General features: G+C 37.8%; 1 protein-coding gene across 1 annotated transcript in view; it reads left to right on the top strand.

The window, feature by feature from the left end:
- The window catches only part of HDAC9 (histone deacetylase 9), a 662,132-nt gene that overhangs the window by 330,396 nt on the left and 307,400 nt on the right, over positions 1–24,336 (top strand). The window contains exons 8-12 of the mRNA XM_082692420.1: positions 3,229–3,360; positions 6,532–6,647; positions 16,554–16,676; positions 19,701–19,911; positions 20,370–20,587. Of these exons, the coding sequence (XP_082548546.1) occupies positions 3,229–3,360; positions 6,532–6,647; positions 16,554–16,676; positions 19,701–19,911; positions 20,370–20,587 (800 nt within the window). The remainder of the gene's footprint in view (positions 1–3,228; positions 3,361–6,531; positions 6,648–16,553; positions 16,677–19,700; positions 19,912–20,369; positions 20,588–24,336) is intronic.

Below are 24,336 nucleotides of genomic sequence, written 5' to 3'. Positions count from 1 at the left end.
AATCAGGAAGAGACAGAACAACACCATAACACAAAGAGCAAAGGATACCCTGGCTCCTCCTTCCTCCTTAATCCTTTGTCACTAAAAAGTCCTACAGTAGGTGAGCCCAAATGAAATCCAACCAGCAAAGGATTGGAGTGATGCAACCCCAGGATTTAGTCCTGTGGGCTCAGACACAGAAGGAAAATGGAATCCATGGAGGAAAAGAAAAAAGAAAAGAAAAGAAAAGAAAAGAAAAGAAAAGAAAAGAAAAGAAAAGAAAAGAAAAGAAAAGAAAAGAAAAAACTGCCCCCGATTTAACATGAACAACTGAGCTTTAAAGAAACAAAGTAATTCACCCAAAACCAGTGTCCTCTGTACACTACTAGTAACCTGTAGCTTGTTGGCATCAATGAATGGACATTCAGTGAAACTATGAATTTTTCAAGGTTATTGATTTCAATAGCTGATAGAAACAAGAGCAGACTCAATTCTCATTCCCAGTCTGGTGTTCACTTTTTTTGTGTTGACCTCTGAAAAAAATTTAAGAACTGTATATCCAGCCCATTCTTCAGCAGACAAACATGAGATTGAAAGCTATGTGCTGACCTGGAAAGTCATTTTTTCCTAAAAAGCTTATGGAATTCTAGATTTCATATAGAATGTTTAAATGGCATATGCTGTTTTTCCAAGCTTTTGGCACATTTTTGTCTTGATTGCAGAAACCCGGCCCCAGCTGGTGCAGTGTGTGAGGAGAGGGAAGAAGACTGGACTGAGAAACAGGGGATTTGGGGCCGATTTTCAGGTTTCATAAGTAAAGAGTCAGGATCAGAAAACACTAGAGTCTCACTGAATATCCCATAGCTGGAAAGTAGACTCAATGTCACCTCTTCCCACAGAAAACAGTGTACTTTCTACCCCATTTACAGTGATAAATCAGTTGATTTACTTCCTCTGGACAGCAAGTCAGTAGCATTTAATACTTTAAGTCTCATCATAAAGGCATATCTACATTAAAGTCTAAGAATCTTTTCTTTATTTTTGTCTTCACATTATAGCAAGGCTACAGTGGAAACCGATATAGTTAGCACATAGGGATTCCTCATTTCTTTCTTTTTTTTTTTAATATTTTATTTATTTATTTGACAGAGAGAGATCACAAGTAGGCAGAGAGGCAGGCAGAGAGAGAGAGGAGGAAGCAGGCTCCCTGCTGAGCAGAAAGCCCGATGCGGGTCTCGATCCCAGGACCCCGAGATCATGACCTGAGCCAAAGACAGAGGCTTAATCCACTGAGTCACCCAGGCGCCCAGATTCCTCATTTCTTCCTTTCTTCCTTTCCTTTTTTGGTTTCAGATGAGTATATTTACTGACTGACAGCTTTTTAGAGACAAAAACTAGAGTGTTTCAAGGAATTTTAAAATAAATATATACAGGTAAATCTAAGTGAATTAATACAGTTCCATTTTTCTCCCTTTAATCCTGGGTGAATCGATGCTAATATTTCAGATTCAGAAATCTCTACTAAGATAAAGTGGGTTGACACTCCCAGAAAGTCTGGAAGGTCCTTGGTCCTTTGCCCAAACTATTTACCTTCTTTGCCTCAAGGTGGGGGGCCCAGAAAATGATACATTTCAGGGCTTCAGACACTGAGCTTCTTGTTCTTCGTTTTGCTCTCTGCCCACTCCCCCTTCCACTCTGCAGTATTTGCAAGCTGCCCTGTTTCACTGTTTTCAGCCATAGAATCAGGTGTATAACACCAACAAATTAACTTGTTTTATTTTTCATAATTGAATATTTCTTTCAAGCTCCTATTTCACCTGCCTTATTCCAAGTAAGCCTAGAATGCAGGGGTTCTCAATCCAGGGTAGAGCTGGAGAGAAGGGAAACAGAAAAGAAAATGACAAAACTAAAGTATAGATGTTTGAAGTCTAAACATAAAAACAAGCAAAGAAGAGAGAAAGAAAGAAAAGATTGTAAGTTCTACTTCGATAGCCTTTGTAGTCAGGCAAAAATACAAAATTCCTTCGAAGAAAACATTTTCACTCATCAAAAACTCTGGCTGCATGATAACATTGTATCTGAGATGATTAGGAATTCTTTGGGAAATGGTTTATAATTGTTAGGGTGTTTATACATGAGGAAAGGTGGAGTAGCTGTATTTTTGGTATTTAGAAGAGTAGATTTGAGCTAGATTATCTAGATACAGATCATGGTGTCATCCCTTTTCACCTATGAGACCTTGGGCAAGTTACTTACCCTTTCTGTGTGTTGGTTTCCTCATTAATATAATCAAATATAAAGAGATTATGGTTTAACAAGTTAATAATGACAACGCATTTAGAACAGTAGTGGACATAGAAATCATTCTGTGAATGCTAGTTGTCTTTGGACACCCTCTTTCCATTACCTCCCCCCAGCACTGTTATCATGATCAACACTAATTTGTACTATGTAGGGATTCAATCTAATGTTTCCATTTTTTTAGAGTATAATTATGTAGAAATCTAATCCATAATAACTAAATTATAGCGCATCACTGTTTAGAATAGTTTAACCAAAAAATAATAATAACTTATGTAGGAATAATGTGCATTTGTACTTTGGAGTATAATAACCTTACTCAGAACTTTCTATTCTAAGAGTTGGCCACCCTTTCTCTCTTCTTGATTGTGTACTAAATCTGTAGAAAGGCTTATTCATAGTGACTCTATTTGGTTTGGTGTTATGATACCAAATATATTTTCCCAGGATTTCAGGCTAGAGACTACTGACAAAGAAATATTCCAGAAGTCAGAATTAGACATAAATTGTATGCTGCAGAGGTGTCTTCTTATTACCAGAAGTCAGGCCAGAGTCTCTAAAATCACATTAGGGTACTGTTTTTGTGGGTATTGAGTTTCACCCTTGAGAGAATTAAAAGAGCTGACAATGACGTATAATAAATCTTACACTGACCCAAACATATTTAGTGATTAAACTTCCCAGCAATCCCAGTTCTGTCAGCTTAAATAAGTAGAAAACTTATATTTTTACTCTTTCTTCACTTTCCATTTAGATAAGTAGATTTCATAGAAATAATTACTATATTTGTCTGTTTAATTCATTTAGAGTTAATGCCTTATTTACATGCTTGGGATTTTAATTTGAGATGAGAAGGAACCAAGAAAAGTATGAGCCGTTTTTTATACACAGGAACAACTGGCTCTCTATTTTTTAATTTTTATCTATTTTCTTTGTCTCAATCCCCAGCCTCTGAGCCCAACTTGAAGGTGCGGTCCAGGTTAAAACAGAAAGTGGCAGAGAGGAGAAGCAGCCCCTTACTCAGGCGGAAGGATGGAAATGTTGTCACTTCATTCAAGAAGCGAATGTTTGAGGTGACAGGTAATTGAGGACTGTGCAGACATACACTAAAAAATGCCGGTAGGAGGAATGAAAATAAATAGCGTAGAATAAATATGGCTGTTGCGTATTAAAAGTTATTTTGAGGAGAAACATGTCTTAAAAGGAAATTCTATTGAACATGCACAAGTAGCTCAGTAAACCTTGCCATGCATTCACCAACTGTGTTAAACAGGAAATGAATGAAAAACAGAACTGTGTGTCAATCTAGGCATAACTAGGGCATGCCAAAGTTCACCTTCATCTTTTCAGAAACAGGCAGTCCGTTTTAGGAATGCCAACCAGAAAAGTATAACTTTTAATGAAATTTGATCAGAAATGAGCAGAGGGAGGTCCGAGAGGAACACTTCCCCCATACTCAGACACGAATGTACCAAATACATCTGGGAAAATTAAACTATGTGGAACAGCAAAACCTTGACTTTTCAACAAATTTACAGAACTCATAAATGACTTTATGTGTTTACTAGTGAACTGGGACTTATGGCAGGAGGGGGATATATTGCCTTTTAGGAAGGGAAAGAAACTGTCATTTTCACTAGTCTCCAATGGAAGCGTTCTTATTTTCTTAGCTGCCTGGTTAGTGGTGGGGTGAACAGGTTAGGAAATTCAACCTGATGTCTTACAAAGCTTTCTGGTCCCAGCTGTACCTGATCTGAAATTAGAGAAGACTTAGGGATACAAGAACCAAAAAGGCTAGCCAAAATAATAATACCGACTACTGTTTATCAAGTACCTACTTGGACCTACATGCGTTGTATTTGGTCATTTCCTTCGGTTGCATCCATAGAGAAGTGGTAATCGGCAACCGTTTTTTTTTTTCCCATTCTCACGGAAGATTGTGCTTATACCAGTGTAGTCAGTTGCTATCATTTCTCCAAGATCAGATCTTGTCCTTAGCAGGAAAGGGTAATAATTTTCCAAAATTATTTGTTTTCTTTATCTCCTGTGGCCATAAGAAAACCTACTTTGGGGAGACAATAGGGAAAAGATTGCGGAAGTGGGAGTAGAAAAGTACAGAATATTAATGCAATGTGGTAGTTTGACAAGTTATTTAGGAAAAGCAAAATGTGCAGTCTCCTACTCATTCCTGGTAGGTTAATAAATTTAATACAGACTTAATGAAAAATCTTAATCTGAAGAAAAGTATTGGAAAATTTTTCCTTAACAGATAAGAAATGTTAAATAAATGCATATATAAATAAATATTATTCTACCAAAGTATATTTTTTTCAGTATCAAATATAATCATTAATTTGGACCAATTTAAATTCAGAGCTGCAGACTTTTTTTTTTTTCAGAACACAGATTTGTACCCAAGTAAATAAAAATCTTAATTAAGCTTTCATAATAGAGGTACTTGGTGGGGTTGGGGAGTTGGGGAAATGAATCTATTTTAATGTAAAGAAGATGAACATATCAAATGCCTCATGTAAATAAAGATTTTTCTAATTGGAGAGAGTACGCTCCCTCATAACAGGAAAACTTGATGAAAATAGAAAGCCATATACATTGCTTTGCTTTTTTTGTTTGTTTTTGCTTTAGAATCTGATAAATCCAAGGGCATATTTATTTATCCCAATGTTCTGTTCTATTTTCCTATCAATCTCTTCTTGATGGTAACTTCTCCCCCACTGTCACATGTTACATTGCAGTGGAATTTTGCTCAGTGCATATCTGGCTAATACTTAATTCTAACTTAAAGAGATGATAATTTGCTGGAGTTTCCCTCACGTTTCTTTATTTTTGAAATACCATATTTTTCAGAAAGGGACTTGTATGTTTATTTGATGCACATTTCTGGTCATTGAGCTAGGACTTGTGGACGCTTTGGTAGATTTTTTAAACTAGTATGTTGTACTTATTCTCAATGTCTTTGGAGGATCTGAACTACCAGAGACAGATTTATTCACCTATCCCCCCCACCTTTCTCTGCCAGCTTTCACATAATGTGGATGAGCTTTGTTTAGATCTTCAAGCTAATTATTTTCCTGTAGTCAGAGACCATTGTGGCATCGTAGAGCAGATAATTGCTATCCTGGGTCTTCTCCCAACTCTGCATCTCCCTTCCCCATTTCCTAGGCTCAAGTACCTGCTGTGTCCAAATCCTGTGCCCCCTCTCCTCCCAATAGTTGACATGGGAACCACTTGCTATCTCCCTGTTTTTTTAAGTTCCACAGTTTTCTGCCCCTTTTCCCACCAAAGCCATGTTATTTAACAATTCACAGCCATGGCCCCTCCCAGTGCCTTCTCCTGCACTCTCCTCTGCTGTCCGCATTTCATGAACTACTTCCACTTCTCTTCAAGCCCCCGTTGCCATCTGATTTCTTCTCTGAGATTTTCTCAGTGTTCCCAGAAAATCAGTTGCTACCTCCCCTGCCTCCCCATGTTGTAGAATCCCGTTGTAGCTTGTACTTGTGGCCTAGAATTCTCATGTTCACGGCAGTGATTTCTACATAAGGAAATACTTCTGTCTGAATATCGCACCAAAAGACAGAAATAATGACTTTAAATTGACAAGGCAGATGTAAGAAAAGTACTTTTTTGTTTTTGTTTTTTAAAGACAGGATATGAAAATGAGACATTAATGAGAAATTGGTATTGAGTCACACAGGAAAGGCCAGAGTTAGGAACTGGGAGAAAATAAGCTCCTTGAAGTATTTTTTTTAATGTTGTATTTTTCTCATTAAAAGAAAAGCAAATAAGAAAGAATCAAAGATAAAAATCGGATTGATCAATATGTAAGCAAAATATATAGACAGAAAGGCAGGGAGAAGATGTGTTTCAGAATTTTACACCCATCGCTTCTTGGCCTTTTGGCTAAGATCAAGTGCAGAATTTTACACCCATGTCCGTTTTTTTTTTTTTTTTCTCATCAAAATCTTCTATAATGTTCTCTAGCTCTTATTCTTACTTATCTAGAAACTCGAGTACTGCATTGTATCTTAATGGTGAAAACACAGGGAGAAAAGTGGTAGCAGAATTCAGAAATGTTTCAAAATTTTTCACAGTCCTTTTTGTGGACTGACATGGGGCTTGTTGTTCCCATAGTGGGGAAAACAGTGTTTGGTGCTGTATGTCACTTACAATATCACGGAAGCTCATCCTTGTATGGTTTTCATGAATCGGCTTGTGCTTCCCAATGTCTTCCAGAATCTTCCGTCAGTAGCAGCTCTCCAGGGTCTGGTCCCAGCTCACCAAACAATGGGCCAGCTGGAAACGTTCCTGAAAACGACACCTCGGTCTTGCCACCTACTCCTCATGCTGAGGTACTATTTTACTATTTTGGTTCTTTTAAAAATTAGATCCTTGAATAGCCCTATAAAACAAAGTGATATTTCTGAAGTATAAAGCCACCTGTTCTTAGTTATTTTTCTTATAGGCTTATCGTGTATGGAATTGAATTAGGCTTGATCTTATTTACCAAGTTTGGATGACAATTACGGTTTGGAAATAAGGAAATGTAACCCTCAGAAAAAAAACACTCTTAGGGATGCTGAAGTTACACTGCCCAGCAGTTGTGCAACTCGGTAGTGTTGGGTTTGGTTCTTGGTTGTTCTGGTGGGGTAGACCCAAAAGCAAGTAAAAAAAGACTTGTGCAAACCTCTCAGAAGAACAGCCTAGCAAAGTAGGTTTTATCCATTGCCCTGGAGAGTAATGAAAAAATAATTTAAGTATTACATAGAATTCTACTGAGCAAACATTAGCAGAGGACCTACTAAGTGCCATTCATTTTGCCTGGCAATGGGAATATAAAAATAAATAAGATATGAACTCTGTTCCTGAAGAATGAAATGTTAAAGGAAATGGATCTGATTGTATGCAGTCAACCATTATAACATTTGTTTTTCAACACCTAATTCATGGAAACCAGTGATATAAGAATAGAGAAAGATAAATTTGTGAGTCAACAAGAATTCTTCTGTATAGTTTTGTTATTAAGCTAAGCCATGGCAACAGTCTGGAAATAGCCATTCTTAGGGAATCAGCTGTTTTGAAGACACCATCAATTGACTGAAACTCTTGTTTTTTCTTTTCTGCCAATGTAAGGCCTCCTTACCATGATTTGCTCTATGCAAGGAAAGCTGGTACAATAACTTCTCATACGTAACTGTAACATATTTCTTTCCTTATATTTGATACAGTCGTGGTAACTTAGGGTTGAAAGAGACTGATGAAATCTCTGATTCTTGCATCACCTATATAGCTTTCCTGATGTGTAATTATCAAACTTTTGCTAGCATACTTCTACTTACAGGAGCTCCCTTTGCTCTTTCCTGAGACAACTCAGTTGATTTGAGAGAATTCGCTTGACAGAAATGTCTTCTGTACATTATGCCAATATCTGTGTCTCTACAATTTCATATACATACACACTTATAACAAATTATTTCTAAATTGTAAAATTACCAGGCCAAAATATAATTTGAAGGCAGAAAACCAGAGGTTATTTCTGTTAAGTTAAGGGCCGAAACCAATGAAGTCACTTGCTCCGAGAACATTTGCGTAGTTCAGTTTTGGGGGGTTTGTTTGTTTGTTTGTTTTTAAGATTTTATTTATTTATTTGACAGAGAGATCACAAGTAGGCAGAGAGGCAGGCAGAGGAAGAGGGAGAAGTAGTCTCCCCACAGAGCAGAGAGCCCAATGTGGGGCTCCCTTCCAGGACTCTGGGATCATGACCTGAGCCCAAGGCAGATGCTTAACTGACCAAGCCTCCCAGGGGCCCCTGTATAACTTCAGTTTCGAGTTTTGGTTTTTAGGGCCTCACAATACCTGAGATAGAAGGCAGGCTCAGTAGTGACCAAGGAGGCTAATCTAACATGAAATTAAGCTGGAGTTTCAAAAGCTCATGTCTACACTATGTTGGTGAGTCCCTCACCCCACCCCCAGAAGTGTTTGGATGCAGACCAGAGCAGGCACAGGATTTCTCCCTGAGAAGTTTTAACCAGAAGCTTGACCTTGCATGGAGTGATAGCCCAAATTTCTGTAATTTCAAACTGTTATTTTGGTTTAAAGTGCCCAGATTTGTTAGGGCTTGTAGGTGTCTGGAAAAGCAAATATAAATCCTCTCTAGAGGAATATACCTGCATTCTAGATTTCAAAAATTTCCTTCAATTTTCCGAGGAAAATGGGGAGAAGAGATAGACATTCTCTTGCTTATGATCAGCTTCAGCTACTTAAAGAATAACAATACAGGCCTCCACATTATCTCCAGACCCTTCATCTATTTCTTGTTTTTCATGGTTTTCTTTCTCTTTTTCATTATCCATTCTAAAACACGATACGAGATAGCATAAGTACTTCACATATATTTGTAATCAGAGATGTAAGTAGGATTCTTGGACTATTGGTTATAGGTATTGTATTTCTGTTAGTGCCATTATTTGTCAATACTGGTCAGTTTTCTGTGACCCTTTAGTCAGTTTCCAGGAAAAGAACAACTTCGTCACAGGCAGTTCTAAAAACTTTAGGTTTCCATTGCCTCTCAGTTTGAAGAATGTGATTCTCAGTAATAGCGGAAACACTAAAGGGTCTGGATTCTGAATCAGCTCTAGATGAATTCTGTGGCCCTGGAAAAAGAAATGTCACATTAAACCACATTCAACAGCATGTATGATTCTTAGAAATGCGTTGTTAGGGCTACAAAATGTAGAAGACCACTTAGAGTATCTGATAATATTTTATGAGGTTCAGAAACAACAGTGCGGGTTCTTGATCATGAAAGCATAGGTAGTAAAAGTATATTTTACAAAGGTTAAGGGTGTAATGACCACAAAATTTAGCATGATGATTACCTCTCTGGAGGGACCAAGGTGGAGAGAGTGGGGAGAGACATGGTTTGTTACTAAAGAGGAAGATATATGTATTCTTTCATTATAAATACACATCTATGTATATAGTACTTAGTACAACACAGAAGAACAACCAAGAAATATATATTTCTGAGATTAGAAATAAATGGAAAAGGGGAGATTTTTCTCCTTACTTCAAACTTTTTATGACCTGTTGTATTGAATATCCCAGATCATGAGATCCTATCTTTAAATTTCAAAATACATTGGAGAACGAAAATTAAGGGAATTTGTTTACATTGTTCTAATCTATTTTTTTCACAAATAATCTGTTTAGAATGCCCTACCTTTTCATCTACTTACTGAACATTCTGTTACTACGGACCTTTCCTTCCACCCCACCAGTAAGGGGGGGAAAAAAAACAACACACACACACAGAAGGAAATGTGATTTAATGGAGTTTGAAAGAGTAGAAGTATTTCTTCAGGTCAGTGACAGGACACTCACCTCCAAAGCTGGAAAGACTAGTTCAAAAGCAAGCAGTGACTTACTTCATAATGAATTAATTGTGTGCCTGAACTATGATCCAAAAGGCCAGGTGGGCAGACCTTTATGCACTGATGGGTAGCCTCTCTGTGGCCCAAAACAAAAAATTCAGCCCTGATGGCTAACATGTGGTTTTCTGCTGCATTGCCATTTACAGAGGTCTCTAATGTAATTCATAGTGGAGAGCTAAAGAGACAGCAGAATTCAGACAGAAACTCTCAACAAATTAATATGCTAGCTGTGTAACACAAAATGCTTGTACCTAAACTGGAAAAAGAGGAAAACAAATATTTTCTGCCAATTCTTGATTAACAATCATTTCGGATTTAGTAAGAGTTTTACAGACATCTTCCAAGATTCACAATAGTGTGTAATTTTATATCAACAAAAATAGTTTCAAGGCGTGAAAAAATATACATCATCAACTGTACTTTCAAAAGCCAAGCTCATTTCACACTTTACCATTTACAAAATAGGCATATTCTACCATCTTCGGTTAAATAACACCAGTGAATTTTCATTTTTAAATAGTTCAACAGTGTACATTTGTATGAACTCTTTATTCTGTGACCTGTAAGTAGAAAAGCACATCACCTAATTCTTCCAGAGCCCATGAATGGGATTCTACTCCCTTTTACTGCTTAGGAAGGAGGAAAGTAAGGCTGTATCTCAGGCTGATGTTGAGGCTTTGGCAAAAAGAAAATTTTTAGCTTATAATTCACATGTCCTGCATAACATAGCTGGAGGTGAAGACAGAAGTAGGAGGAGAATTTACTCCTAAGTCCCCGCTGAGGAAGTGGCACAGTGAATTCAAACGTATGGGTCTTCCATTCAGAAGGCTCCCCAGGAACCTGGCTCCGAAACCAGCTACTTTGTCATCATCAGTTAAGTCGCTAAACTTGCCCCCGACCTTAGATTCCTTATCTAGTGAACGGCAGCCATGCCGCCTCCAACAGCGTTGTTGTAAGGAATCAGTGTTGGGAAGGCGGATGGTGAATTGTGAAGTGTGAAAGGAGTTCATTTTCTGTTGTTGTTATCAATACTGACTCTTAGGAGGGAAAACTCATTAGCATGTTTGTCTCCAAGCCAGCGAATCACATGTGAGAGCGAGTCTCCATCTGCTCCGACCACTTCTGTTCCATCTCTTCTATTTCTTGCATATGCTCAGTCCTGAACTCGGATTGTTGGAGCTTCTTGTTTTACTCATTTGTAAACTTGGTTGGGGAGCTGAAACCTCAGGAGTTTCTATTTCCAGCTCCAGTCAGAAACGTCTTTACCTATCTAGTTACTTTATTGTTAATACTGCGGGCCTGTGGCTTCAGATGTTTCCACGAATATCAACACCATTATTTTAGATTCCGTAGATTTATTTGATAGCTATGTTAACAGTAGCCAAGCAGCTGGTTTATTTCTATTTGAACATTAGTGGCTGGCTCTGCTATGCTATTTTTTTAAATCATATTTTTTTTTCCCCAGCAGATACAAATGATTTTTTTTAAAGGATTCTAATAATAAGGTTAAGTACTCTGAAATCATCTGAAATGTCACTTGTTTTGCCCCCAGCTCACATGACTCATCTGCCTATTGTTTCATAATGGCTGTTGTGACATTTGCTGTAAATGTTATGCTCCATTCTGCGTGGGTGTGGAGCTAGGGTTTTAGATGGCAGAAAATAAAATGCTTTCCCCCCATCTTTGGGGAGAAGAGGTTGCTATGACAGAAGAATCATTTAGGAGGAATAACATGAGTCAATATTGTAAAGCAAGACCTTTAATGAGACCTTCAGCAGTGCCTTTTAAATGGAGAGGGAGCCCTGTCAGAGGATAATTCTTGTCACCAGATCATTTCATAGTTGTACATCCTTGGATGTTCAGCAAAAATAAAAACTTAGAGATTTACGTTTCTAAAAAAATTCTGCATCATGTGGAGCTGTTCATTTTCTATCGGCTGTCTTATCCTTTCAGACAGCCGATAGAAAAAGGATAAGAGAAAATGAATACTACTTAAAAAAATTACAGTGAAAACTGTAAGAAGTATTAAATGATTAAGATTTCTTTTTTTTTTTTTTTGGCTTGGAATTCTTTCTTAGTTTTGTTGTTGTTGTTTTTAATTTTTAATGTGGCTCTCTCTCTTTTTTTTAAGTCTAATTTGGGGGTCTGGGGCCTTTTAAACCTGCAGCACATTGGGGTTTACAAGCCTATCCTCCTGCATACCAGCCTAATACACACAGGTGTTGCCTGATCATGCAAGTCAGACGTGCTTCTGTCTCAGGCCCAAGGAGCTGACGTCCAGGGAAGGTGGGCAGCTGGCCAGTCACAAGCCAGTGAGCGGTAGAGCTGGGTGCAGGGCACTGAGACCACACTTCCTTTCACCAGTCCCGACTGCCCCTCACCAGAACTCTGTAGGTAACTGACACTCTTTTTCTGATGGTTGTGCATATTGTAGGTTAATTTTGAACATGTAGTCAATTTAAAATTCTATATCCACTTTTTATATGAGCTTCTTAAAAAGTAGGTGATTATTTACATAACTAGTGTTCTACCGAAGGCATCTGTTGACTGTCTTCAGAGTGAGAAGAGTATTCTTTTCCCCTCCCTCCCTCCCTTCCTTCCTTTGTACCTCCTGTCCCCACTTCCATTCTCCTTGTCCGCATAGGCAGTCATTCTCTTCAGTATTTTTGTTTGTATGCTCTCTACATCGTAGGCATTTTCTGCTTTGTATCCAAGAATTTTAGTGAGTATAAATGGCACAGTGTTACCAGTCTTATTCTGTTTCTTATTTTTATCACTAAGCATATGTTTTTGGACCTAGTCATGTCATTTTGGATGCACATACCTAATACTTTGATTTTGATCATGGTAACAATCCATGGTGGCCAGTGCTCCACTGTACCTATCCATTCTCCGGTTGGATGCCCCAGTGCCCTCCAGCTCTCACCATCACAAAAAACTGCTTCAGTACATACTCAGGAACATCACCCTAAATGATGATGAATGAGAGCTTAAGGAGAGAATTTCTGGAGGATATAATTCCCTGCAGAAGAATTCTGGGGTCACGGTATATAGTGTAACTATTTTATTGTCCTGAATTATTTGCCAGAATTGCTGTACCAGTCTGCAGTCCCACCAGTGATATGAGAGGTTTTTACCTCTCTAAATCCCAGTGATATTGAGATTTTGTGTTTTCCTAATTTTTTCCAGTATTCTTTTTGTAAGAGATTGAGTCTTTTCATTGAAATGAATAGCTTCCTGATTTCAATGGCAAAATGAATAGCTCTATTGAGAGACATATAATTGTTCAGTATATTTTATTTATCTGAATTGTAAATATTATCCATAAGATGGGCTTCCAGTTGCTCTGATGGTGAGAAAACAGTTTGAAGGTCATTAATGAGATGTGAGTAGGTCTCCCCTGACCCAACACCTCACTCCGTCCTATCCCTGTTTTCCACATTGTGCTCCTTCTGGTGTATCAAAGCCTGATATAAAACTGACACCCTGCTCGGTGCCATTGAAGTTATTGAACTCTATTCTAATTACAGTAATTCTCACAGGTCATAGGAATTTGTTTTCTACTCTTCTGTGCACCTAACTAGCACATGAACTTTGTCATGTAGGACATCTTTGTACGTCTACCATCCAATGCCACACTGCTAATCCAGCTGAATTGTTATTGGTTAATTGTTTCATGAATGTTAAAAGATAGTCATTTATATCTTTAATATTTCCATTTTATCTCACTACAGCAATAGCTTCTGATTCTGAAAAATTTTTAGATTAAAACCATCCTCCCTGTGTTCTAAGATGTAAAACATTGGCATTTTAGCACAGCTTTGATTTAAGGGCTGGATCCGTTTCAAAACTGCTTCCTGAAAAAAATCCTGGCTTTGCCTGAAAATGCTTGTGATCTCACCACAATACTAAGGTGGGGTAACCTTCCAGTCTTGTAAGAATACTGGTCAGGATCCTTCATTTTCTCAGTGAATTGGTATCTCTCACCACCTGTTCGGCTAGCTTTCAAGTGTGTCCACACTCTTTTAGCAGTGTAGATAACATACAACTCCAGCTTCTGGCTCTAGGAAAACACTAACCTGGAACAGATAGACTATGCTGATCGAAAAGCTATATTGAGGAAAGTTGTATGTAAAGAAGATAATTTGAGGAAAACATTTTTTCAGGTCTGTGAAGTCATTTGTGATTCTAGTCGTCCTATGAAAAAGCTGTGCCTGTTGCCTTGTCTGTAATTGAAGGAAGTAAACTAAGTAATGTCCAAGTCCCTGAAGTTCTGTGGGAACAGTACTATACCAGTCAGTCTCTGTGGGAAGAACCAGCTATGTACCAAGTGAACCTGGGGGACGCAAGACTTCCCTTGTTTCCTAAGGAATTGTCTCCATGACTTGAAGACTCTCATGTCTATAAAGTAACTAGGGCTTTCGCTTCCTTCTCATGCCCAGGTCAGCTGGTTCCCAGTTGCACACATTTATTCTTTTCCATTAGCCTCAGGATATGATTTTGCTTCCTCTCCTCCCCTAAAGCTTCCCCCGCACCCATACTTTTTTTTTTATGGTTCCCATATCCTTCGGTAATGGTGGCAGAGAGGGCTGTGTAGCTTCTACACCAGTACCTGACAACAAATCTTGGTCAGTTTAAAAGTTGTATTGCGGATCCCAATGGGAACTGGAATTAAGGAAATCACTCAGTTTCTTCATAACTGAAGCATAATGAGAGCCACAGAATGCCTATGAAGAATGGGTTAATGTCCAAAAAGTCCCTGGCAGAGGGGTTGGCACACAGTAGGGGCTGAAAATCAGTACGCTGTTAGAAGGAGTGGAGCCACTCTACTGCCATATGAAACTTTAGCAGTTTAACCTATAGTAAGAATATTCCCAAATGTCTTCACTTTGGTCAAAGCCCACGTGAGCAGCTAGTCTGCTGCTGCCGTCATTACATCCAAGAAGAAATATTTTTCTTACTTTAGTGTAGGTTTGCTTCCTGGGATGCAGTGGGAAGATACTGCAGAAGTTCATTCTGGGAAACGAGGAGGGCCTCTTTCGTGAGGCTCGTGGTGTGGCTTTGGTGCCCTTCCCACAGTGCATGTCCAGTCTCAGTGCTGTGATAAGCAGATACAACCTGGAATGAATATTATACATGACTTGAAGTGCTTGTTTTCCCACATGTATTTCTCTTCTCTGAAAACAGATAAGTGAATGAAGTACCATTTTATTGTAAATTACTATTTGCTGCTAATAAGCTAGTTAAAATATTTTTTACTTCCTCAAACATTCTTTTTGTTCAAGCGTATATTCCAAACCAGAAATTAATGTTAAAAGCATATGAGTGTAAACAAAATAAAAGCTTGCCTTTTTAATTAGAGCAAATAGGCGATTGCTACTCAGAGCTCCTAAAGTCATGCAATCTCACTGTAATGATGAAAGATCGTCTCCAGCAATCGTCATTCAGTGGCATTTTAGACAACCTTAATTTTGTAAAGGGTTGCATCTAAAGTCAGTGTAATGTTAAAGGTTTCATTATGCCTCTGGGTGTTCATACACAAATATCTGACTTTCTTTTGAGAAAAAACAAAATCTGAGTTAGCTTGGAATTCCAAGTTGCAATGAAGAAAAAAATCTCCTTTAACCTTCTGCTCTTATTATGTTAAGGCTACGACTCATCTCCAAACAAACGTATGATTGAGGTGATGTTTTGGAATAACATCCTGTGTTTTGGTGGCGCATCATTCTTCAGTGACATTCTGAGGTTGCATTGTATTAGCACATGATACTTTCCCCAGTTAATTGATATCCCAGGTTTGTCCAGGGGAAAATCTACAGCTCCCCCAAACATGCTTGACAAGTTATTATATTTACTTTAGTCAAAGCCCGTGTGTGCAATATCCCTCTTGGAGGTGGTCTATTATTGGAGTCCCATATGCTTTTTGTTTGGGAAGAAAGCAGTCACTGTGTCATACTGTTACATGGAGTATTCTTTTTCAGGGATGTTGTTCCCTTGGGGACCATATCGGGCCAGAGTTCCTTAGTCTAATAAGACCTTTGTACCTCTTATTGTATAAGAGTTCTGGGAGGGAAGCAAGAGTTAAACAGAAAATGTAATTCAAGCAACCATATTAGGCCACATGTGGGAAAACATGACTCTTAGTATTGGATTAAGGTATTTGTTGTAAAAAGGACTGTGATGCCAAAACATTCAAGGTATTTTCAGGGTAAATGACGCCTGTTGTGGCACAGGGAACTCGTAACATTTTAGCATTTAGCTTAGCTTCTGAATATGAATGATCTAAATATGCACACACGGAGTTGTCTATTCATAGATTTTATATTTAAAAAAACATGCTATTAATTATAGAAGTTCTATATGGTGATATCTAATCTAAGATTTTCTTGTGTGAGTGTTCCCATCAGTAAAGTGATGTTTAATCTATATAAAGATAATGATTCTAGCAGTATTAGATACATACTCATCACTCAGTAATACAAAAATACACCTGTAGGAATTAGTCACTTTAATTGTTGTACTTTACCAGCTGATGGTAGATACATGGACTATGGTTGATAAAGGTAGAATTTTAAAAAGAATTTTGCACACCAAACATTGAAGCCCTTTCTTTCAGATTCTGTGATTGTGTCTAATGAGCACAATTTTATTATAATTTTACATGTAACTTTCAGATACAGAAATCATAAAATAAACAATTAAAATATTTCACTATTTTGACAAATTATGATAATATAAAATCTGTTTTCTGAAATGTGAACATTTTAGAGTAACTTTTATGATATAATAATGTTTTGAGACTGTCTTTTCATTTTTTTCCAACAGCAAATGGTGTCCCAGCAACGCATTCTAATTCATGAAGATTCCATGAACCTGCTAAGTCTTTATACCTCTCCCTCTTTGCCCAACATTACCTTGGGACTTCCGGCAGTGCCAACACAGCTCAACGTGAGTCATTACACAGTGACCTGAGGGATACAGTCGGAGGGAAACTCTTCTTGCATTTCTCATATATTCAGACTTCAGGGAAACTTGGTAGAGTTCGCTTCTCCTAGAATTCACACACTTCCCTCTGAGTTGTGCAGAGACGTTCAGTTTGATTTCAAATTAAAGAATTACACTGGTTCCACAGTATCTACTATATAAAAATAATAACTAACATTTATATAATGTTTTATAGGTTTTAGAAAAGAAAGCACCTCCAAATCTATTACCTTAGTACCTCCGCACAGCTGTCCCATGAAACAGAGATTACAGGCCACATTTTTACTGAAGAAGTAGCTGAGACTTGGAATACTTAAAAGCCCAAGGTCACAGAGCCATTGAGTAGCAGTCCTAAGACTCAACCCAGGCCAGTATTGAGAGTCATAGCTTCCAAAGAAAAGCAGCATATGTTTATAGAATTTATTTTGTGAATGACTTTATTTTCGGAATTTAAGTTATGGACTCTGCGGTACTCAGGAATACATATCTGGAAAACCTCTCTAAGAGCAACATTAAATTCTTCCCAGGAGATTCAGAGTGAATCAATTACTTTAAAAGTCTTGACATCTGAAATAGGATCTCTGGGAGGTAATTGTCCTACTAGCAGAAGATAGCAATAGTTATTTTACACATATTCCCCTAAATAATATAAATTTTAGCCATTGTAAAAGATTTGTACTCTTTCCCTGGAAAAATTCATCTGTGAACTGTGAGTAAATTAACTTGTACTTATACGGAAGTCATGTGATACATTGGGTTTAAAGAGAAATTTATTTCAACCCTTGGCACCAATTTTGTCAGACTTTAGCAGTCAAATTCACGTCTTTTACAATATGCCCACACCAGGAAATTTTTTAAGAGTTGACCATTTTGTGCCTCATTTGTTTTCAGAATTTAAGCCCTCTATATGGTGGGCTAATTTATGCACAAGCACACCTGTACTGACATTTTAAAATTATAAATTTTGTAATTGAGTTCATTCTATATTATGTAATCAGTCTAAAAGATATCTGGTTATATTTGGTATTTTTTATAGAGTGGAATGTTATCTTACATGATATAGTAATCTTACACCAGTGAGGAGAAAGCAGGATTTGGATGTTGTTTTATATCCAGAATTGAAGACGAAAGGCTTAAATAAACTGATTTCAGTTACCCCCTTGAAATTTCACATGAAGCATTTGTAAGCGGTTGGTTCTCATGAAAAGAAAAAAAGGAATTAGGGATGAAGCTGAACATAAATATTCATGGATGATGTTTTCACATTTCCCCTTACTAAAAATTAGTTTTTCTTCTATTCTTCTATTTCCTCTTCTTCTGATGATAAGCAAATAGTGACACAAAAGCTTCTTATGACACATGAATAAACATTTTATGTCCACCCTTTTTTGCATGTTCTAAGTCATTCCTACCAGCTAACACAAACATACAACACTTTTAATGTGGTCAGAGAGAATTTTTTCCCAAAGGACCAAGTACTAATGCCAGACCATTTAAGGTTTCAATGGTAATACAATTTGGTACCGTTGGATGAATAAACCAATGTGGTTTGGACTGAAGTTTCATTTTTCTTTGCTTCCATTTTGGTGTGGATGAGGCCATCACAATTAATTTTTCAAGCTTAGCATTGCTTTGGCAAAGGGATCTCTAATATTCCATTTCCCCACTGAATAGTGGGAAATTTTTTAGGAAAAGAAGCCAGGAGAAGGAATCACTTCTAGATTAAACATTGCATTGACTTGCCATGTGACTAAGACAAACCATTTACCTCTTTGTCCTTCAATTTCTCCATCACTGAAAATTGCTTTGCTTCCCTGGTGCACAGTAATTTTGAAAGATGAAACATGAGTTTTGAAAAGAAACACGCCACATAATTTTGAGGTATTAGACTTCTGCTTTTGTGATACCAAAATTACCTCCATTCATTAAATTCTTTGAATAGGATAATTCATTATTACTATTGATGATATAATTATTATTACCTTATTACTGTGTTATCATACATTTCAAATTCTTAATAGCATTTTTATTTGATCTAATTTCACTTGTAGTTTATGTTATTAAACAAAAGTATCTGAAGTGTCATTTTCAATATTTAGAGATTTGGGGATCTGTTGTGAATTAATACAAAATACATGTTTAAGTCAAAGTCCTGCATATTTTATATAACCTTTCATTGGGTTGGCTGAAGAATTTTATTTTAAAAATTAAATATTGGAATCCTATAGCTCTGTGAGCTTATTAGAGGAATTGCTCCTTTTGCTTGAAACTCCAGAGCTACAGACAGTTTTATCTCCAGCTTCTTCACTGCTATGATAGAGTCATTAGTTTAGCAATTTGAATCCATTTTACATTGCCAGTATACCTTTTTACTTCAACAGTATGCTAAAACATTTTTTAAATAAACTTCCCAGTTATTAAGCCTAAAATTAGCATCATTTTCAATGTGGAAAAGAAATCTTTATGTTCAGTACAACGGCACTCAATACTAACTTATTTCCAATAGTTCAACTCTGTTTTTATTTCTCACCCAATAATTTGGTTGGTTTGAAAAGACACACTGTTGGACAAAAGAGGTAGAGGCGATTAAGAGGTACAAACTTCCAGCTGTAAAATAAGTAAGTCACAGGGATGAAAAATACAGCATAGGGGAATATAGTCAGTGAGATTGTAATCAGTTCGTCTGGCGACAGATGGTGACAGCCCTCATCAGGGTGAGCACATCTGGTATATACAGATGTTGAATCACTATGTTGTACACCTGAAACATGGGTAATATTGGATGTCAACTACACTTCAATTAAAAAAAAAAAATCAGAAGAAGAAAAAAAAGACATGCCGTCATACATTTTCCTTACTTAGCTATCAGTCAGATGGGGTTTTCTTTTGGGTGGAGGGAGGGAGAATTTCAGAATAAGAAACTACACTAATGCTGTACAGACCTAGTGGGTGAAAGAGGATTACCATCTCTGTTACTTCTTGACACAGGCTTCGAATTCACTCAAAGAAAAACAGAAGTGTGAGACCCAGACGCTCCGACAAGGCGTCCCTCTGCCTGGGCAGTACGCTGGCAGCATCCCAGCGACTTCAAGCCATCCCCACGTTGCTTTAGAGGGAAAGCCTAATAGCAGCCACCAAGCACTCCTGCAGCATCTCTTATTGAAAGAACAAATGCGACAGCAGAAGCTTCTCGTGGCTGGTAAATAATCATGACACCATTCGCGGATCATTTTAGGGCTTGATTTATCCGTGTTTAGCTCAAGACTCTCCTAAAGATTGAAAGCGTCACACAAGGATGTCCCTGAGACTTGGTCTTGTGGGAAAGGCTACTTTTCCTGTTTATTCCTCTAGACATGTGGTGGGGGGAAACACTGCACCTTATTTAACCTTCATACATACTGAGGCCAATGACTGGTGAGTCACCAGTCAGGTGCTTACCTGTCTCATGTTCTGGCACTTCTCCCTCCATCCCCTACAGCCTAGCTTTCTTCTGATGTGTGCCTGGTAGAATCACTAGTTTTCATCACATTTAATCTCCTATATCTATTTTTCTGTGGGTTTTGTGTGTGTGTGTGTGTGTGTGTGTGTCTATTCCTAAGCAAAATTGTGCATATGTGTACATGTATATATATATATATATTTTTTTTTTTTTTTCAGGTGGAGTTCCCTTACATCCTCAGTCTCCGTTGGCAGCAAAGGAGAGAATTTCCCCTGGCATTAGAGGTACCCACAAATTACCCCGTCACAGGCCCCTGAATCGAACCCAGTCTGCACCTCTGCCTCAGAGCACGTTGGCTCAACTGGTCATTCAGCAGCAACACCAGCAGTTCTTGGAGAAGCAGAAGCAATACCAGCAGCAGATCCACATGAACAAAGTAAGCCCCCAAGTCAAAGTCAGGAGGTCACAACCACCAGTGGGGAAAGTGGGGTTCCCTTCTCGGGTCCAGGCACACAAAAGGAAAATGTCGGTATCTCTGTATCATCGTTGACAGGAGATTGCCATCCTAGCCCTGGGGACAGCATCACAATATCAGTATTTTTACCCTCATTACATTCACAGCATGTTTGTAGCAACACTGAGATAACTGATTGGTGAGGGCTTCTATGATTGAGGACCTGTTTGAATTCAGAAGCACATACAGGCACATGAGTGCAGAGCCCCATTTTTTTGGTTTCATAGAATAGGCTTGGGGCAGAGTTGAAGGTGGTGGATTGACAACTCAAAAAGTTCCCACAGGTGCAGGCAGATACAAGGTGAGCCCACAAATATTTCTCAGCAACTTGTATGTATCCATGTTCTATCTATTTTTTAGCATGCCCCATTTTATTCCAAACTGCATTTGAAGCAACTTCTCAGAAATGTGTGGTAATTTTCTGGCAGCCTTAGTGTGGCCAAGTGGGAAGCTGATGTCCGTATCTCACCACATCCTTAGGCGCTCTCCTGTTGAGGCAACCACAAAGAAACAGTGATTACAATATAACAACGTCTGGCAGGCCAGGCCCGTAAAACATCTTCTGTGAATTCATAAGCAAACTCGTCTACTCAGTTTTGACACTACCCTCCTCTATGACAGGTTTACAAAGCCGAGTCTTCTCATTCCTGGGCATATTATTGTCATTATCATCATCCCAGATAGCATGATTCTATGAACAGCGTGGTTCATATCCTATCCTTTGTTACTGTATCATCTACAAGTATCTGTAGAGGTATGATTATTAAGAAACGCCATTCTGTTTACTAAAGGTAGCTAAAAATTGGCTTACTGTTGAAGAGCTTTATTGCATCGTGACAGAAACAAAGCAGTACCTCATGGGTAAAGGTCTAATCACCCTTCTAATAGCAGTAGGAGAAAGGGGTTCTTCATCAGGCGCTCACTTTACTGAAGGCAGGGCAAGAGGTTTTCTGTTCTCACAGGCAGAGCCAGGAAGGGAGCTCGGGCTGAAGACCATACAACTAAACAGCCCAGCCCTTTGCTGCCTTCAAAGATGATGTGGGGTTGCAGGGGAGGGAGATGGGCGCTGGCGATGGATGGCCATGACCACTGTCTTTCGTGCGGTCTCTTACTACACTGCACATGGCAGTCCACGATACCACATGCTCTTTATATATCATCAGGTTGATGCTGTTATTGCTACAACATTTCTCTAAGTTTATGAAATTATTTTGTACCAAGGCAGTCTCCCTGGAGGAGACCAACTTCCTTCTTGTAAGAGTGGCCTGGTACTCATTGACTTGAATGTGACTCTGTGTATGTTTGCTGTATTGTGGTAGAGTTTGGCTTGTTTGTTTTGTGGTCTCTCAGCACTACTTAAAACTACGACGTATTTACTACATAAATTTACTACGTAAATTGTCCGGTGACTGATGCGAAAAATTTATGAAGGAAGAAAAATTGGGAATCCTACCTTTTGCCTCATAATATTCTGTTTTGTTTTGTTTTGTTTTGTTTTGGGGGTTTTGTTTTTGTTTCTTGTTTGTTTTGTTTTAAAGAGTGAGAGAGCAAGCGAGCAAGGGAGCATGAGCAGGGGAAGGGCAGAGGAAGAGGGAGAAAGAGAGAATATTAAGCAGGCTCCATGCCCAGTGCAGACCCCAGTGCGGGACTCAGTCTCATAATCCTGAGATCATGACCTGGGCTGAGAGCGAGAGTCTGATGCTGAACTGAATGAGCCACCCACCCACCCCATTGCCTCATAATATTTTGATCTGGAATTAAGTTCCTTAGATTCCTAGGAATACTTTAAAGAATATTTTGGAATACATTATTTCAGACTCTGTGGCATGCTGATAACAGAATCTTTATATTTTAGTATCACACTTGAGATTTTGACAGGCGGATGCTAACCTCAGTCACATGGAAGAAACCAAGATGAAAAGCAGGCATTTGCATTGAGCAATGAGAAAAGCAAATCTTATCAGAGACCTTCTCCCATGTGGAGCTGATTCCTTGGAATCTGTTAAGAATTCTTCCCAAAATTAGAAACAAACCTATACTTTCAGGTACATGTTTGTACAGTGGTTTGATTATTAAATCTTGTCTTAATTAGGCAAAATGAAGTCCAGAAAACTTCAAAGTACAAAGCTGATCTTTATATATTAACCCCTCTCAGCTTGGGTGTTTAGATTACTCAAGCAGGTCTCTTGTTGGCTGTTCTCCAAGTATGTATTCCATATGTTTGGTCCAATTGCATATGCACATTGGGTATTCTCCAGATTTTGAAAATATTTCACCTGCCCTCAATTGTCTAAGGGAACAGAGAAGAATCTTATTAAAGAAAATATTGAATTTCTGTCCCTATTCTGAAGTATTCACAATAGAATTATCAAGAAATGAATTGTTACTGCTCTCCCTTCCCTATGAGGTGATGAAAACATTTATTTCACATTATGTGAGGGCCATAACTTAGATGCCAAAACCAAAGAGTTTCTGTATGATCATATATTTATGTACACTCTAACCATTTTGAGTGACCATTGATGAGAAATAACCACAGAAACTTTAATTTCTATCATTTTTTTCCTGGTACAACACATGAATCTGTATTGAGTCACGTCAAATTAGAGCCAAATAGTTGGCATCATAAAAACATGGTCCTGCTCTTGAGCAACTTACTATAGCAGGAAATACATGCTCACATAAAGACTTAGGCGTAAGTGCAGATAACGTATTTGAAAATGTCCTTTCTGTTTGCTCCCTCAACTTTTTTTATGGTTCTTTTTTTTTAAGATACGGAGAAGCAAAAAATGCAATGACAATGAAGAAAAAACTAAGTAGATTTATCTCTAAACCTGTATCCTATGAAATATGATTGTCCTTCCTGCTATGAAATTTTTAACGATATAATGGAATTGCTAATAATCCTTAGAAGAATTAAAAGCAAAGCTGTACTTTTCAGAGCAGAGTATATACAGTAATTGACTTACTAAATTTTGAAAACTTTCTAATATCTTGCTATTGTTTGAGTGCATTTATGAAAGCAGTCGTTCCTGCCTGTTGTAACTCTACAACATAAATATTATTAATCATACTAAATAACTTACCTACCCCTTGCTTATTACTTTAATGACATTTACAGCAGAAATTTGTGTGGCATAATATAGTTATCTGTCTCATGCAGTTAGGATGTAAGTATTTAATAGTTTAGTATTTAATAGCTTAGTGCCAAAATGATATTTCGAAATATGACTGGAATGGATTTACATAGTATTTGCATTGTTATACAAGCTAGAAAGGTGAGTGGAAAGCCCATCATAATGATTTGTCTCTCTGGCCCATCAGTTTGAATACTCAGTTTTCAAGGAAAGTATTTTGAGAAGTTTAGCCATAAGAAAGTCATGGCTTGCATGTTTCTTTGTTTTTTTGTTTTTTGTTTTTGGGGTTTTTTTTAGATATTTAAAATGAGAAATGCATTTAACAATTTCTGTTACTATCATATGGTATATTCTTATAATGATGACTTGTGAGTTTTTTCAAAAAACCAAGAGTTTCTTTATACTAGCATCAAAAGAAGACTGTTGTTTTTCCCAGTTATCTTTCATTTTTTTATTGGAAGCTTAAAAAACTTTTTAAAGACGAATCTTTCCCATAGATACAAAATGGCAAACAAAAAAGTAAGAGGGTATTGG

Source organism: Mustela nivalis, assembly GCF_964662115.1.
Source record: "Mustela nivalis genome assembly, chromosome: 12".
NCBI classification, from domain to species: Eukaryota; Metazoa; Chordata; class Mammalia; order Carnivora; family Mustelidae; genus Mustela; species Mustela nivalis.
This window is presented reverse-complemented; position numbering and strand designations above follow the sequence as displayed.